The sequence below is a fragment of the Schistocerca americana genome, chromosome 2, assembly GCF_021461395.2.
Source record: "Schistocerca americana isolate TAMUIC-IGC-003095 chromosome 2, iqSchAmer2.1, whole genome shotgun sequence".
In the NCBI taxonomy this organism is placed as follows: Eukaryota; Metazoa; Arthropoda; class Insecta; order Orthoptera; family Acrididae; genus Schistocerca; species Schistocerca americana.
This window is the reverse complement of record NC_060120.1, coordinates 669,398,306-669,415,253: the sequence shown is the minus strand read 5'-3', so window position 1 is coordinate 669,415,253 and position 16,948 is coordinate 669,398,306. Positions and strand designations below refer to the sequence as shown.

The window sequence follows — 16,948 nt, the reverse complement described above, 5'->3', positions numbered from 1 at the left end:
CTACTGTACTCTAATATTAGATCTCTGCCCACTTCCTACGTCTCCATTTCTGGTTTTGCAATGGCTGTCAATATTTTCTTCTTTTCCTCCTTACTTTGAGATGGAGAAAAGTTCTATGTTGATTAAAAATTCTTACTGCATAGCATTCATGAGAACTGTTGAAGTCAATATGGAAATTTTATCTGCCTCTAGACACTCTTTCCTTTTAACTTAACACTTACTGATAGATGCTCCATCTGTGGAAAATTCTCTCCACCATGTATGTTGTCTAATGAGCTATAAACTATTGAAAACAAACTTCATTTATACTCCTTTCCCCTTCTCATATTATGGTGAAATTTAATCACAGGTTACTGCTCATTTTGGCTGATGAGGGCAAGGTGACGCCTGAACGAATACATTTGGTGGGCCACAGTCTAGGTGCACATATCTGTTCCTTTGCTGCCTCTGCTTTCAACAAAAGTGGAAGAGGGAAGATATTCCGTATTACAGGTATAGTACACTTTCAAATCCGTATGAATGGGTAGCTTAAACCATTTGATAGCTGAAAGCTATTTTACAAAAATACTTTGATAATTAGGTACAGGATAATTCTGAGTAATCCTCTCCCCTCCTCTCTGTAAGAACAAAAATAATTATTTATTAATAATTTGATGGAATAAAAGGACATGAAATGTGGAGTTAGAGTTAAGGTAGCATGACAGTTTGAGACTGCTGTCAGAAGGGACACAGTGGTTAAATGAATTTTAAGACACTTGAGGTATCACTCATACAGAAAGGAGCAGAAAAGTGGTGGTGCAGTACAAACTGAGAATAATATACATTTACAGGATTTGTTCAAGCAGTGAGTCCCTGGTACTCTGTGACAATTCTTGATAGTTTTCAAACTGGTCCTTCTTTGCAGGTGCGGTTTGAAACAGTTTGGGATTTCTGTGCCTTTTGAACACTGTTTTCATTGTGTACTGCAAGGAGCACTCCAATTATCCAAGTAGAATCTGTTCTGCGTATGGCTTCACAAAAGTCATTAGGGCAGCATCTACAATAACTATGATGAAGCATACATTAGAGTAGAGCTGCGCAGAAATGGATTTTTTTTGTTATGTGAATGAAGGCATCAAGGTTCTTCTATGAAGTGGTTGCAATAATTGTCTAAAAGGGGTGAATGATTGAAGTGATTTCATTCATTCGATAATAAAAGTGGAGATACAAACATCTCTTACTTAATTCAACTGCAGCAGCACCGATCAACTGTCACAGAACAATATTGTTTTGGACGGTAACAACAGTAAGACAGTGGTTATTGAATAAGAACTGCTATGAAAGCAGTGTATATAATGCTGTTTGTATGATACATTTTAGGACATTAGTTTTATTTATTTAACTCTTTGACATGGGACCAGTGTGTCTATGGCTGCGAATCTGGTAATTGTGTAATTATCTACCTACATTTACAGATGTCATTCTTTTGAACAAGTTCCTTGTTTTGCTGATAAGTGTTCTTTTTACCCCTTTGTGACACAATATTCCTGCATCTCACATGAATTCTAAGGTGCAAATCTTAATTTTCAGTGCCAGAATTCAATGTAATATCGATCTGTGTTGTCCAAATGGCAGTTTTTCACACAAAGACACCTGTAAATGCCGCCAAAACTTAATGATGTATTTACAATAACAAACAAAAGCCTCAAAAACAGACAACCATTGTTATTGACACTACATTTAAATCATTTCTGCTGGCACAACAGATGTCTTGCCTTTTACCTCCGGTAAATATGAATGTACACCTCCTGCAACAAAAAGTGTTTGAAAATTGGTTAAGTTTGTAAATATTGTAATCAATAAACTAATGAAGCACAGCTGTCATTTGAATTGTGTACTGATCTGATGTCACTTTCCTTTTCTTAATTAACAGCTTTTCAGTCTGTGTGAGCTGTTTATGTTACAGCTCATAATTTATGTAAGTAGATTATATTGACTACTAACTAAATAATAGTTTGTGAGCACAATATTGCAGATTTGTGAAAAAGTGATGAGATTTATTTACATATAGTAAGAATGTGATTGTCTAAACAATGGATTGAAATTTTACAAGTGTTTGGTTTTGGTTTTACTAGTAGTATTGGACCTACTCCAGACACACACAGTTACTTGCTTGTCCCATAGATAATTATTGTGACCTTGCTAAACATAATTTTCAATGAGAAGGCTTGCTTCAGAAATAGAAAACACTTACACATTCACACAAACACAACTCATACACACATGACCATGTCTCTGGCTGCTGTGGTCTGACTGCAGACTACAATTGCATCTGATGTGAGCAGCAAGCTAGGGTGGGTAGTGGGGTAAGAAGGCGGCATGGGGTGGGGGGGTGGGGGGGGGGGAGGGATAGCCAGGTAGGGGTGATGTAAGTGGAGGCTAGGGACTAGTGAAGGTTGTGGCCAGAGGGGGGGTTATGGGGAATGAAGGGCATGTTGTAGAGAGAGTCCCCATATGCACAATTCAGAAAGGCTCACATTGATAGGAAGGATCCAGGCTGTGAAGCAGTCATTGAAGTGAAGAAAGTTGTGTTGCACAGAATGCTTGCCATCTATGTAGTCCAGATGTGTCTCGGCCACAGTTTGTCGAACATTCACGCTGGCAGACAGCTTGTTAGTTCTCATGTCCACATCGAATGCAGCACATTGGGTGCAGCTTAGCTTGTAGATCACATTACTGGTTTTACAGGTAGCTCTACCTTTGACAGGATAGTTGATGCTAGTGACTGGACTGGAGTAGGTGATGGTGGGAGCATATATGGGACAGATCTTACACGTAGGTTTATTGCAGGGGCAGTGTAGGGATAGACAAGAATATTGCATTGGTTCAGTGGGTGGTGGAATACCACTGTCAGAGAGGGGTTGGGAGGATAGTGGGTAGGGTATTCTTCATTCCAGGGCATGACTATATGTAATCAAAACCCTGGCAGAGAATGTGATTAAATTGCTCCAGTTCTTGGTGGTAGTGAGTCAGAAGAGGAGAGCTCCTTTGTTGCTGGAAGATTCATGTCATTTTGGACTTGTTAAAGAACTTCTCTCCTTCCTACAGTACAAACAATATTTCACCACTAACCCTAAGAACTAGACTCAATCTAGAACTAATAGTGAACACTGCCTGACTCATTTCACTACTCCATCCATCTGTGGTGCAGACACATTGCTGACCAAATAACCCCTTGCTAACTTTACAGAATTTCCCTACTTTGAACTTTACTTCACTATCATTCCCCAAATCCCTTAACATAAAAACTAACCTTTATTTTTAGAAAGAACCACAATCCATCATGTTAATACTGATTCAAACATTATAACATTATCTACTCACTAAGACTCCACCACTGTGGTTATGAACTACAGGGATTACCTGGTGAAGGGACTCCAACAGCTGTCAGATTCATTCACCTACAAACCCTGCTGCAGTGAGCCAATTCTAAAATTACAGGATGTCCAGTCCTCCTCAAATCCTTAAGGCTATTACATAACCTCTGCCTCAAGACTCTGTTCTCACTCTTACCACTCCTGCAGTCCTACCTTCTATATGCTTCCTGGAGTCCACAAATCAACCATCCAGGACATTGCATTTTGGCCAGTTACTGTGTTTCCACTGAGTGTGTGTCTGGTCTTGTAGACAGACACCTTCAGCCTATTATCAGTAACCTACACTCCTATATGAGACCCCATTCACTGACTCTCCAGTAACTGTTCCTTTCCAACTGGCACCCTGCTCATCACAGTCAATGCCACCTTCCTCTACACTAACATCCCCAGTACGCATGGCCTTGCTGCTATTGAACACTACATTTGCCAGTGCCCAGCTAACTTCAAACCTACAACCTTCTCCTGGATCACAATGGGCAATTATGTTCTCACCCAAATTAGTTTTCCTTTGAAGGTACCACCTTAAAACGAATCCATGGTACAGCAATGGGCACTCACATGACACCACGTTATGCCAGCTTAATCATGCAGAGCATTTCTTCCTAGCCACTCAGAATCCTGAATCCCTCACCTAGTTAAGATTCATTGATGGAATATTTGTGATCTGGACCAAGGGTTAGGACATGCTATCCACATTCCTCCAGAACCTCAATACCTTGTCCCTGATGTGCTTCACCTGGTCCTCCTCAACCCAGAAAGCCACCTTCCTTGATGTTGGCCTCCACTTTACAGATGGCTACATCAGTATCTCCATTCACATCAAACCTACCAACCACCAACATTGCCTCCACTTAAACAGCAGTCTCTTCCACACAGCCTAACCACCCATGGATGTCACAAGTGTAGTGATGAGCAGTGCCTCTCCAAATATACCAAATATACCAAATATACTGAGGCAGCCACAGACCAAAATTACCCTTCCAACCTTCCACAGAAACAGATCTCCTATGATTTGTCCCTCCAGTCACCTACCACCTCCAATATATCCATCATCCAGCCACAGAGTAGTAGTCCTCTTGTGACTCAGTATGACCCAGGACTGAAGCTACTTAATCACATTTTCTTTTCGTGGTCGGAACTGAATATCCTACACTCAATCTTCCCTACCCTTCTCACAGTGGCATTCCACTACCCACTGAACCTACAAAATATCCTTGTGCATCACTACCCCACCTCTGCTCCCAAAACCTTGGCTCTGGCTCATAACCCTGAAATACACCTAGATGCAAGACCTGTTCCATACATCCTTCCACCACCTCAACCTGCTCCAGTCTGGTCACAAACATCACCTATGGTGTCAAAGGCAGGGTTACCTCTGAAAGCAGCCATGTGATCTACAAACTCAGCTGCAATGACTGTGCTGCTTTCAATCTGGGCATAACAACTAACATTTTCTCTCCACATGAATGGCCACTGTGAAACTGGCCAACAGACAGCTGCATCAGCTAGTTGCTGAACATGCTGCCCAACTTTCTGTGCTTCACTTCAGTGATTTCTTCACACCCAGTGCATCTAGATCATTCCTAACACCAGATTTTGTGAATTGTACAGATGGCAACTCTCCCTACAACATATACTTCATTCCCCTAACCCCCCTGGCCTCAACCTTCCCTTGTCCCTGTCCTTCACCTACCTGTCCCTGACCATGCTCTCATTCCAGCACTACACATGCCTTCTACTCTGCCACTGCACCCACAAGTCTTTCCTCTTCTCCTCCTCCTCCTCTTCTCCTCCTCCTCCTCTTCTCCTCCTCCTACTCTTCTCCTCCTCCTACTCCTCTTCTCCTCCTCCTGCTCCTCCTCCTCCTGCTCCTCCTCTTCTTCTCCTCCTCCTGCTCGTCCTCTTCTTCTCCTCCTCCTGCTCCTCCTCTTCTTCTCCTCCTCCTGCTCCTCCTCTTCTTCTCCTCCTCCTGCTCCTCCTCTTCTTCTCCTCCTCCTGCTCCTCCTCTTCTTCTCCTCCTCCTCTTCTCCTCCTCCTCCTGCTCCTCTCCTCCTCCTCCTCCTGCTCCTCTTCTCCTCCTCCTCCTCCTCCTCCTCCTCCTCCTGCTCCTCTTCTCCTCATCCTCCGCCGCCTCTCCTCCTCCTCCTTCTGCTCCTCATTCACCGCCGCCTCTCTTCCTCCTCCTCCTGTTCTTCTCTTCCTGCTCCTCCTGTTCTTCTCTTCCTCCTCCTCCTGTTCTTCTCTTCCTCCTTTTCCCTGCATGCTGTCACCAGCAGTAAAACACCCTTTCCCATCACTGACTGGCTATCCCTCCATCTCTGTGCCCCAGACTGTGTCCTTTACCCCACCACCCTCCCCAGACTGCTGCTCATGTCAGATGCACACGGGCTGCAGCCATCTGAGACCGTAGCTATCTGTATTTGAGTTGTGCCTGTGATTGTGTTTTCTGTTTTCAAAGGAGGCCCATTGTCTAGCAGTCCTCCCATTGTGAGTGTGTGCAACTCAGCAACTGCTCTGTGATGAACAACAATCTATCCTTTTCATAATACTGTTGTCAGTCCTTTCTGCATTACACTAAGGCTGACTGCAAATAATGGTATTAAATTTATGAACATTACTGTTGTTAACAAACTGTGATTGATTGTTAACCTATTTCATAAGGGAATAAAGGCCATTGTCAATAAATCACATACTTTCTAGCTAATCCACTTTACTTGCTTTGGTACTTTTGGCAGCTGACATTTCTCCTCTCGATCTTTGTAACAGGCTCAAAACTGTCAATGACAAAAACGATGATTCCACTGATGAAGCCCATACCATGTTTAATGTTGGAAACCAATCACTTTACTTCCAATTGTGACATACTCATGAACAGTAGGCAGTTTAAGTTCAATAGATCTGTTGTAAGATGTAAGGGAAAACCATGTGCTGTGCACTTTGTGTTACAGTTCTTGCTGTCAAGTTTTTGTGCAGTAATCACACCCTTGATGAATTAAATATCACATCCACAGTCACAGTGTTATGTGACACAATCATTTCACCAGAATAACACAGATTTGAGGTTGGACAAAAAACATCACAATTAAGATTGTTATCCAGAATAACTAGGGGAAAACTTTCCGTACAGTTTGATATTGTTAATAAATCTATAATTTCTGGTCAGTCTTTTTCAACATAGGCTTTATACATTTGATATCTGAAGCTAGATTCTAACATGAATCCCCACAGTGGTATTACACAATTGCTTGCTTGCCCACAGACTTTTAGATATACTGATGTTGCTAGAGTTAATTCTGATGGCAGACTTTACAGATTAGTTAAACATAGATGCATTTAAAGATAGGCATAAGAATATGATGTGATTTCTGAAACTATATAATGTTCCTTAATTTCTAAAATTTTTAACTGAGTGTGCTTTGCATCATTCCCCTCTACAGGGTATTTGCAAATTCCTGTTACAAATTTTTGTGACTTGTAGAGGGGAGTCACTACATAATATTTTGAACAGGAACACATGTCCGGAAACATACCATTTCTGTTCTATGACGGTTTCAATTCAGATGTTTCTCATCCACTTATGCTTGAGAAATTGAATTAGATGCAACGCAGTACAATTATTAGGTAACAATTCAAAAGGAATCATAATGAAACAGCCATTTATCAGTTAAGCACATTTGTGTTAACAATTAAACATTGTGTTTAAATTATTCTAAAACAAAAAAGATTCCAGCATACTTTATGTACAGAACAGTAATGGTGCTTTACAGCAGTGGCTTGATGTGGCGATCATCAACATTGTCACAGACATTGTACCTATGAAGCATTTTGTGATACTTTCTCCATTCCACCTGGTGTCTCTTCAGTTTCTAGTGCAGCTGCCACAACTCATGCCAGCAGCTCTTCCTCTCACACTACAACATCTCGTAAATTAAACTTTCATACAAATCTCACAAGTAGTAGTCCATATGAGTTAAATCCAGCAATCCTACCAGGAAAACCAAATCTGAGACTTTTTTCCTATTCCTAAGCAGTCATGGACATGTTACACATCTGGATTGAAACTGTCATAGAACAGAAACAGTACATTTCCAGACTTGGGCTCCTATTCAAAACATAATGTACTTTGTCATGTTCAGCAAAGGATGAATGTGGCTTCTTTAATCTCCATCTTCTGTGGTGTTCTGAGCAGAGTGCAGATTGATCTCCCAGTCTGTCCAATATAACATGACTGACACTCAACAGATAACCTTATAAACCCCTTTCTTCATTACGGCTGGATGTTAATCTTTTGAACTTAAAAGACATCTACCTACTGACTATGGGACATGAACAGCACAGAGAAAACCTTTCCTTTTAAAATGTTGCATATTCTGTTTGAAGTATTAGCTATAAAAGGTAAATTGCACCATTTCTTTTCATTCTAGCCTTGTTGTTAACTGAGTACAGTAGGGACTGGGCTTACTTCTTCAGTTTTTATTGGGAATTTTGTAAATTTTTGGAATCAAATTTATTACTTGTGCCTAATGTTTCTGTTGTATTGATTTCCAGATCATAGTTTTCTTGGGAGATAGGGATAGAAATGAGACAATGGCTCATATGGTCAACTGCTGCATCTTTAAAGGCTGTAGTACGTTGGGAGGAAGCTGGGATGAATGTGTTAGTGAAGGAGTATGTTCCATAAATTTTAAATTTATGGTTACTGTTCTCCATCTGTAAGCTGATGTCTGGGAAATTAATGCTGGGTTCATATTTTCCAGAGAATATAAACAACATATTAAGCAGGAACAACAACAACAACTACTACTACTACTACTACCACCACCACCACCACCACGACTACTGCCACTCCTGCTACTACTATGAGTACTACATTATAGAATAATGAGTTCATAGTCATGGAACTTAAAACAAGGATTGGAAGCAGTTATGTGATTGTGACTACAGCAGATAAAGGAGAGACTCTAGTGGAGTTAAATAAAACAGATTATACAAGCTACACTACTGGCCATTAAAACTGCTACGCCATGAAGATGATGTGCTACAGATGCAAAATTTAACCGACAGGAAGAAGCTGCTGTGATATGCAAATGATTAGCTTTTCAGAGCATTCATACAAGGTTGGCACCAGTGGTGACACCTACAACGTGCTGACATGAGGAAAGTTTCCAACCGATTTCTCATACACAAACAGCAGTTGACAGACATTGCCTGGTGAAATGTTGTTGTGGTGCCTCGTGTAAGGAGGATAAATGCTTACCATCAAGTTTCCGACTTTGATAAATGTCAGATTGTAGCCTATCACGATTTCGGTTTATCGTATTGCGACATTGCTACTCGTGTTGGTCGAGATCCAATAACTGTTAGTAGAATATGTAATCGGTGGGTTCAGGAGGGTAATATGGAACGCGTGGCTTGATCCCAATGGCCTCGTATCACTAGAAGTAGAGATGACAGGTATCTTATCGGCATGGCTGTAATGGATTGTGCAGCCATGCCTCGATCCCATAGCCAACAGATGGGGACGTTTGTGAGAACAACCACCATCTGCACGTACAGTTTGATGACGTTTGCAGCAGCATGGACTATCAGCTCAGAGACCATGGTTGCGGTTACCCTTGACGCTGCATCACAGACAGGAGCACTTGTGATGGTGTACTCAGCAAAGAACCTGGGATCACGAATGGCAAAATGTCATTTTTTCAGATGAATCTAGTTTCTGTTTACAGCATCATGATGGTCGCATCCATGTTTGGCGACATTGCGGTGAACGCACATTGGAAGCGTGTATTCGTCATCACCATACTGGTGTATCACTCGGCGTGATGGTATGGGGTGCCATTGGTTACGTGCCTCGGTCACCTCTTGTTCGCATTGACGGCACTTTGAACAGTGGACATTACATTTCAGATGTGTTACGACCCGTGGCTCTACTCTTCATTCGGTCCTTGTGAAACCCTACTTCCTACATTTCAGCAGGATAATGCATGACCACATGTTGCAGGTCCTATATGGGCCTTTCTGGATACAGAAACTGCTTGACTGCTGGCCTGGCCAGCACATTCTCTAGATCTCTCACCAATTGAAAACGTCTGGTCAATGGTGACTGAGCAACTGGCTCGTCACAATACGCTAGTCACTACTCTTGATGAACTGTGGTATCGTGTTGAGGCTGCATGGGCAGCTGTACTTGTACATGCCATCGAAGCTCTGTTTGACTCAATGCCCAGGCGTATCAAGGCCATTATTACGGCCAGAAGTGGTTGTTCTGTGTACTGATTTCTCAGGATCTATGCACCCAAACTGCGTGAAAATGTGATCACATGTCAGTTCTAGTATAATATATTTGTTCAATGAATACCAGTTTATTATCTGCATTTCTTCTTGGTGTAGCAATGTTAATGGCCAGTAGTGTACATAGAAGAACTTTTCCAGTCAGTGCAGCTACAGAAACTACAGAAAGGTCGGACAGCTAAATGCAATCAGCATTCTACCACACATCCACATGGCCTGTCAAGAAAAACAGACCCTGCTTTAGCAAATTAAAAATGGTCAGAAAACTTCAAAGTTACTTCCTCAAGAATTTTTGAGGGCTACATCAGACTATTTTATGAGACTGTTATTAGAGAGTTCTGAACTTCTTGTACCATGAAAGATAAAAAAATACAAAAATCCGACTGCTATGTGGTTGCCTTGTCATCTGTTCTTGTGGATTAGTGTTGGGGGGGAATACAATGATTGTGACACAATATCTATACGATCTTTTATGGCAAAGCTATGTACCTCAAGAGAGACTCCTTTTGCATTTGTTGTAATGTTAAGATCTCTTAACTTATTTACTAAATTTAACCTGTTCCTCATGCTGTATTTCCCTTCAGTTTTTTCCTCAAGATGATGATGATCTTCCTGGCAATATTGTGTACTGGTACTGGTAGCAGTGGTCAGATTGGCACTGCTGGTTTGTGGAGTGTGGGTAAGCCATACATCTGTGGAGCTCTAGGATTAATTTGAAGAATACTCTTACAAATGCATTCAGAAAAAATGTTGTAGCACTTGTTTACTACTTGTTTAGTCAGATAATTGCATTTACCTGTTGGACCTTTCCATAGTTTTTGTAGCTGCACTCACTGAAAAAATTCTTCCACATAGCTCGTATGATCTGTTTTATTTAATAACACTAGAATCCCTTCCTTATCTCCTCTAGTTGCAATTACTTTACTGCTTTGAATCCTTGTTTTAAGTTCATTCATGTCTATGAACTCATTCTTCTATATTGTCCGTGTAGTAGTAGTAGCAGTACTACTACTAGTAGTAGTAGTAGTAGTAGTAGTAGTAGAAGCTGTCATCGTCTTTGCTGTGCCTGCTTAATAAGCTGTTGATTTTTCTGTATGTGGAAATGTTTCATTTGACAACACCACAAGTTCATGGAAAACATGATCCAGGGTTCCAGTAATAATTTCCTAGACCTCAGCTTACATATAGAAAACAGCAAACATAATTTTAAAATTTACCAAAAATACTCCTGTACTGCACAGTCATCCAAAAGTCTTCTCGCCAGCATACAGACATCCAGCATTCCAGGAAATTGCGCAATTTATTTTTTATATGTAATACTTCAAACAAATGTGCAACATTTTTCATGTATGTGTGTAGATGTGTCTTCAATTAAGATGATAAACAGTTGGCCCTTATGAAAAGTGGTGTTATAAGAGTGTCTGCTGAGAGTGTCAGTTGTGTTATATTGGACAGGCTGTTGCTATATTGGACAGTTTGGGAAGTCAATCTGCACTAGGCTCAGGGAACATCATAGACATTGCAGATTGAATAAGCCAGATTCATCCTTTGCTGAACATTCTGTAATCGAAAACCATGAATACATATTGGATGTGGAAGTCCTATACATAGAGGGAAAGATCACAAAGCACACTCAGTTAGAAGTGTTAGATTTTAAGAAACAGGGCTTGTGTGAGTCCCCACATTTATTATTAAAGGAACAAACTAGGCTCAAATTATTCACCCCTTTTAGACAACACTGCAACCTCTACATGGAACCATCACTTTAGTTCCTTCATTAACATAACAAAAAATTCCATTACTTTTCATAGGTTTACTCCAAGGTATTTTTGGTCATAGTTGCTGTGAATGCTGTCTTAATGAATTTTATAAAGCCACATGTAATTTTGTCAGAATTGTCGACAAGAGAGACTTTCACAGTTGAACTCAAGAATCAATAGCTTAAGAATTTGACAGTTTACCTTTGCTTGGTTCTCAACTTGGGGACCAGTTATGTACTAGAAAAAGAGCTCATAATCTGAAACCAGTCATACAGTAATAATAATGTTTGTGAAACAAGGCTAAAAATGTTTCATTTAGTTAGTCTTTTATAATTCTAAATTATTCAAAATATTAGTGTCTCAGTTAATTAGAGAAACAAAAATAGTGTCAAGAGTTCAGAATCTTGCAAGCATTAAAGCTAACCCCTTCATATTTTGTCTATTAGCTCAGTGTTTCCCCATTACTTACTACAGTCAAAATTTCAATTAGCTATAACTCTTAATTATCTGAGTTTGTAGTGGAGCTAATTGTATCATTGGAATCAGGAAGGGAAATGTAACCAAGTGGACTACAAATTTAAATGTAATTTTGCATAAATTACAATTTTGTGTATTCATTTAGTACATTTTTACATATTACTTGTGCAGCTGGAGTAGATACGGAATGAAAAAGTGAAAATAATTTAGTTATTCATGGGTGTAGAAAACACAACAGATGGAGAAGTTTCCAACTGCTATGTCTCAAACTGTTGACAACATACTTCTCAAGGAAGCAAATGTACTGTAAAGCTGTTATCAGTATCTGCAACTGTTTAAAAAGTTGTATACAAAATGTTCTGAATGTGAAACCACATATTATCCTTATTACACATTTTTGTACAAAAAATACTTTCTTCCTCCATGGCAAGTTACCCCAGACATGATGATGCCATAAGACATCAGTGAATGAAAATAGAAAAAGTTAGCTAGCTTTTTGACATTTTCATCTTCAAACTCCAACATTATCTGCAAAGCATATATTGCAGAGCTTACACATTTCACAGCACCTGTAACATTTGACTTCCAATTCAGGTTCTTATCAGTACAAACACCTGAAAAATATTGACATGGAAACAAAACATTTTAATTACAAAAAGTGTGCCTACTATTTGACCAGTTAGGACTACACTTCTGTTACCCAGCTCAGACTGAACATCAAGTGCATGTAATGTGCCATCCACAATTCAATTTATTTGACTATTCTGATCATTTGTGACCATGCAGTAACAGATATTGCACAAAATTCATGAAATGAATTTGATTGTCCTTGTTTTCACTCAGTGCAGTCACCTTGGAATCAGTTGGTAAGAAAATTATATAACAGGCAAATAGCTGCCAGTGGCAGTTGTTGAAATTACTTGTTTGTGCTTATAAGTGTTACGCAACTATTAACTCCTTTTTAAGCAATAACATTTAGCCAGTGCAATTTCCATATCTATATTTTAGTGTTTCAAGCAGTTTTTAATTAGGATTAATAAGAAGATGAGGCAAAGACATAAGAATACTGGAATAGGTGAAATTGATCAGGTCAACGAAGGAGAAGAGGCATTCTGTTATAGATTTAATTCTAGAATGCTTTACTAGTTTTCAGCAATATTAAGTTATACACAAAAATGAAATAAAGAATTTCTAATGTTCTGTTCTTACTGTGGAACATTATCAGATTGTCTGTGCTCTTCAGACTGGATTCCAACACCTGGTGATTATCACAAGAACAAAATTTCAGTATCAACTCCAGAGGTTGTGCCCACCAGGGAAAACTGATTACAATAGTTTTCAAGCTTCTTGAAGTGCAGTTGTCAAATCCTGCCATTGTTAAGCTTGTTTTGTAGCAAGAGTGCTTACATGTAAGGAAAGTGTGAGGAAGCAGAATTAATGTACATTAATTCCTCATATCTCACTTATGTGTCCAACCACACCAAGAAAAACTACCAGAATCTTCTAAAAGTGACAGTCTTAAGTACCAAAACTTCTTATCTTTGGGACTGAAATCCAGAAACTTCTCACATATTAGAATGCAATAATAAGACAGGTGTAACCTATTCACCACTGTCACAGTGTAGCTATTGTCAATTTTTACCAAGATATTACACACCTATACGCAAGGAAAAACATTCCAGAAGCAGTACCAAAAGTGATTTTATTTTACTATTCTATTTATTTTTGCTTTGAACATTTATTGTAATGTTGTCCTACCAAATAGGGTCACATGCAATTAGTACAAATTACTAATTGTAATTAGGTATACATTACATAATGTGCTTCAAAGTATGCTACCACAGTTGTTTGTTTCTGAATAGAGAACATGAGGTCCTCTTACATACATTATGCCTCCTGCAAATTTACAAGTGTAATATAACTGTTCCATGATTCCTCTGTTGAATTCTACTTCTTTCAAATGCATTATTAATATTTTCTTCTTCTTCTTCTGTCCTCCTTCAGTATAGTCAGCAGGAACAGCTAGATCGTATGAAGATGGTGGAAAAACTTAATTTTCTTAATACCTAAAATATTGATGTTCTTTTTTTATTTTGCAAAAAAAGTTTTATGTAATTATTTATGTTGGTCACAAGGGAAAGAGATGAAGAAACAAGTTACTTTCGTAGAATGACGTAACCAAACATACAAACTGAAAGCAGGCATCAGAAAGAGACAAATGGGTATCTAAGTGCCTGTGCAAGACTGCGACTGAGGAGCAGTTTGAAGAAAATCCTGCAACTATTTCTGATGGTTGCCAACCATTCATGAGTGTTTAAGAGGCTGTGCTTGAAAAGCTGATTGTTAGTCAGGAACAGTCCAGAGTAGTCAGTGCCACTGCTGAATGCCTTTACCACAGTGCACATGTGCATGGCTTTTGGACTGCTGCTTGAACAAACCTTTAATGTCTACATTCAAGCTTTTGTGTGTTGGCTAACCATTTTAAATCTTCTAGGCTGTTATATAACAAAATTTTTCCACTCCTCCTCCATCACCTTGTCATTTTAACCCATTATTAGGGTTTTCATTGGGAGTTCTGCAGATGGTTGAAAACTGTCGAAAAAGATGGTGCTGCATAAATACATAAGGAGTTCCCTGTGCAGTTTTCCAATAAAGATGATTTACTGAGTGATGATTAGGATGCTTTAAGTTTGGAATAAGAGAAAAGAAACATCTGTCATTCTTACAACCTGATTTATAAACTACTAAAACAATACTCTAACAATGGAAAATACAGGAGGGATTAATGACAGTATTATGAAAAGGATAGATTGCTGTGCACCATATAAGGGATGTGTTGAGCTGTAGACAGGCACAACACAGACCACTAAACAAAGAAGCTTTCAGCTTAGAAAGTTGATAATGCACACATACACAGCTTGCACACACATGGCCATTGTGTGTGGCCGCTGAGGCCAGAGACAATGATCATTTGTGTGAGAGTTGTGTTTGCATGAATATTTGTGAATACTGTCTACTTCAGAAGAAAGCCGTTTGGCTGAATGCTTCCTTGTTTAGCAGTCTTTGTGGTGTGCCTGTCTGTGACTCATCATCTCCATTATATGGTGACTAGCAACCTAAACTTTTCATAATATTGTCATTAAAATAATACTCTGGGACACACAGACTAGTGATCAGAAACAGTGATAACAGAAGTATGAAATGAGAACTGTAGAAAACTTAAGAAAAACACTAGTGGACAATGGATATGAAGGCAAATCAGTAGCTAGGTACTTGAAACACAGAGTCTTGGCACTAACATTTAAGATGTGGTTTCCACATTCCACTCAATAAGGTTATTTTATTTCAGCATAGTAACAGGCCAGATAGGAAACATTCTTCGGAGAAATAGACTGAAAGCTACATTTTTCAGTCTACACAAAATAAGTCTTATTTTGATCTACTCTGGCCCCACTTTTGACTTCATATTTCTGGAGATATTGAGATGAAATTTGGTTGCAGAAAAGTGTACTTAGATGAGAAGGAACTGAAAACATTGTGAATTAAACAACTGCTTAAAAGACTGCAAAAAGAAGACTAATGGAAAGCATAAATTTCCAGGACACAAGTGTTAGCTGGAGAGTGTAATATTTATGGAAGAAAAATCCTCAATGCTCTGAAAATCATGGAAAAAATGAATCCAGTTTCAACAGAGATAATTATTCAGTTGTTTCTGACCCATCTGGAAAAATCCCCCCTTATCTGTAGAACAGCTGCCTGTAATTAAACAGTAATGGCAGCCTAGCTGTGAGAAATCTACAATTATCATCCACTAATTACCTGTACATCCTTTTCTAGAATAACATGGGTTAACTTCACGTCATACGGGGAATCATTACCGTCTTTTTTTTTTATCAGTGTCAGCCATATAATAAACTCTTGGGAACGTAACCTAAAGTACCAGTATTTTCTTTGGTTTCTCCAAAGACTGCATCTAATAGCTAGTTCAAACACTGCATTGCTGTATGAAAAAATATGGTTGTATATCAAACAGCTGATTCATGTTCAAGTAGTTAGTCTACTAGATTTGGGTAAAATAACTGTGTCAGACTGGAAGGCAAGTAATTGCTTGGTTCATTTTGTTCTCCTTACAGGTCTTGATCCTGCTCAGCCATGCTATGCTTCCATGAGGGATAATGATATGCGTCTTGATCCTAGTGATGCCAATATAGTTGATGTGATACATACTAATGGAAAACTATACTCTCTGTTAGGTCTTGGGATACCAGAGCCAGTTGGTAAGCATAACCATGTCAGCATTTAATAAATTTGATATACTGTTGGCTTCACCAATTGGACAATGTATAGCATATTAATTACAAATCAGCACATGTATTTAATTCATGATTATTTAATTAAAAATATTTATTTAAGATATTAACCAATAGAAAATCCAGGATGAGGTAATGCCAGAGCTATGAAAGGATAGACTGTTATTCACTGTATAGTGGGGATGTTGAGTTGCATAGAGGCACAGCAAAAAGACGGGTAAAAATGTGAGCTTTTGACTAAAGGCCTTCTTAAAAAGTGCAATAAACCCATGCTGCACTGTAACCACAGATCTGGACACTTCAAAATGGAGCACACAGAAAGCCTTTTCCTGTTCCAGTCCCATCTTGGAAACAGATGCTATGCCTGTGCAGTAAGCATGGTATGTGAACATTGGGTAGCACATTAAAAACTTGGACAGTTGCCACAGATTTTGCTGTAAGGTTTGTCCATACAATGTAATAAATTGATTTATTATTATTTTCTTAAAACCACACCGAAGATTTATAAACACCCTGTATATCCAGTGAAAAGATCAACATGTTAAATAATAGATAGCAATCTTATGTAATAGCCAAAAGTATCTCTTATGTCAGAACAACTTTAGGTTATGGTGGAAAAAACTGTTTTAGCTTCTGATGGCATGAGAAATATGGTGCCACATATTTTGGTCATTCTGAAGTAAGTAACCAGTAT

The 16,948-nt window shown here is 39.0% G+C and overlaps 1 protein-coding gene across 1 annotated transcript in view; it reads left to right on the top strand.

Moving 5' to 3' along the window:
- The window catches only part of LOC124594744 (pancreatic triacylglycerol lipase-like), a 162,360-nt gene that overhangs the window by 106,926 nt on the left and 38,486 nt on the right, over positions 1 to 16,948 (top strand). The window contains exons 7-8 of the mRNA XM_047133121.1: positions 350 to 492; positions 16,078 to 16,221. Coding sequence (XP_046989077.1) covers positions 350 to 492; positions 16,078 to 16,221 — 287 coding nt within the window. The remainder of the gene's footprint in view (positions 1 to 349; positions 493 to 16,077; positions 16,222 to 16,948) is intronic.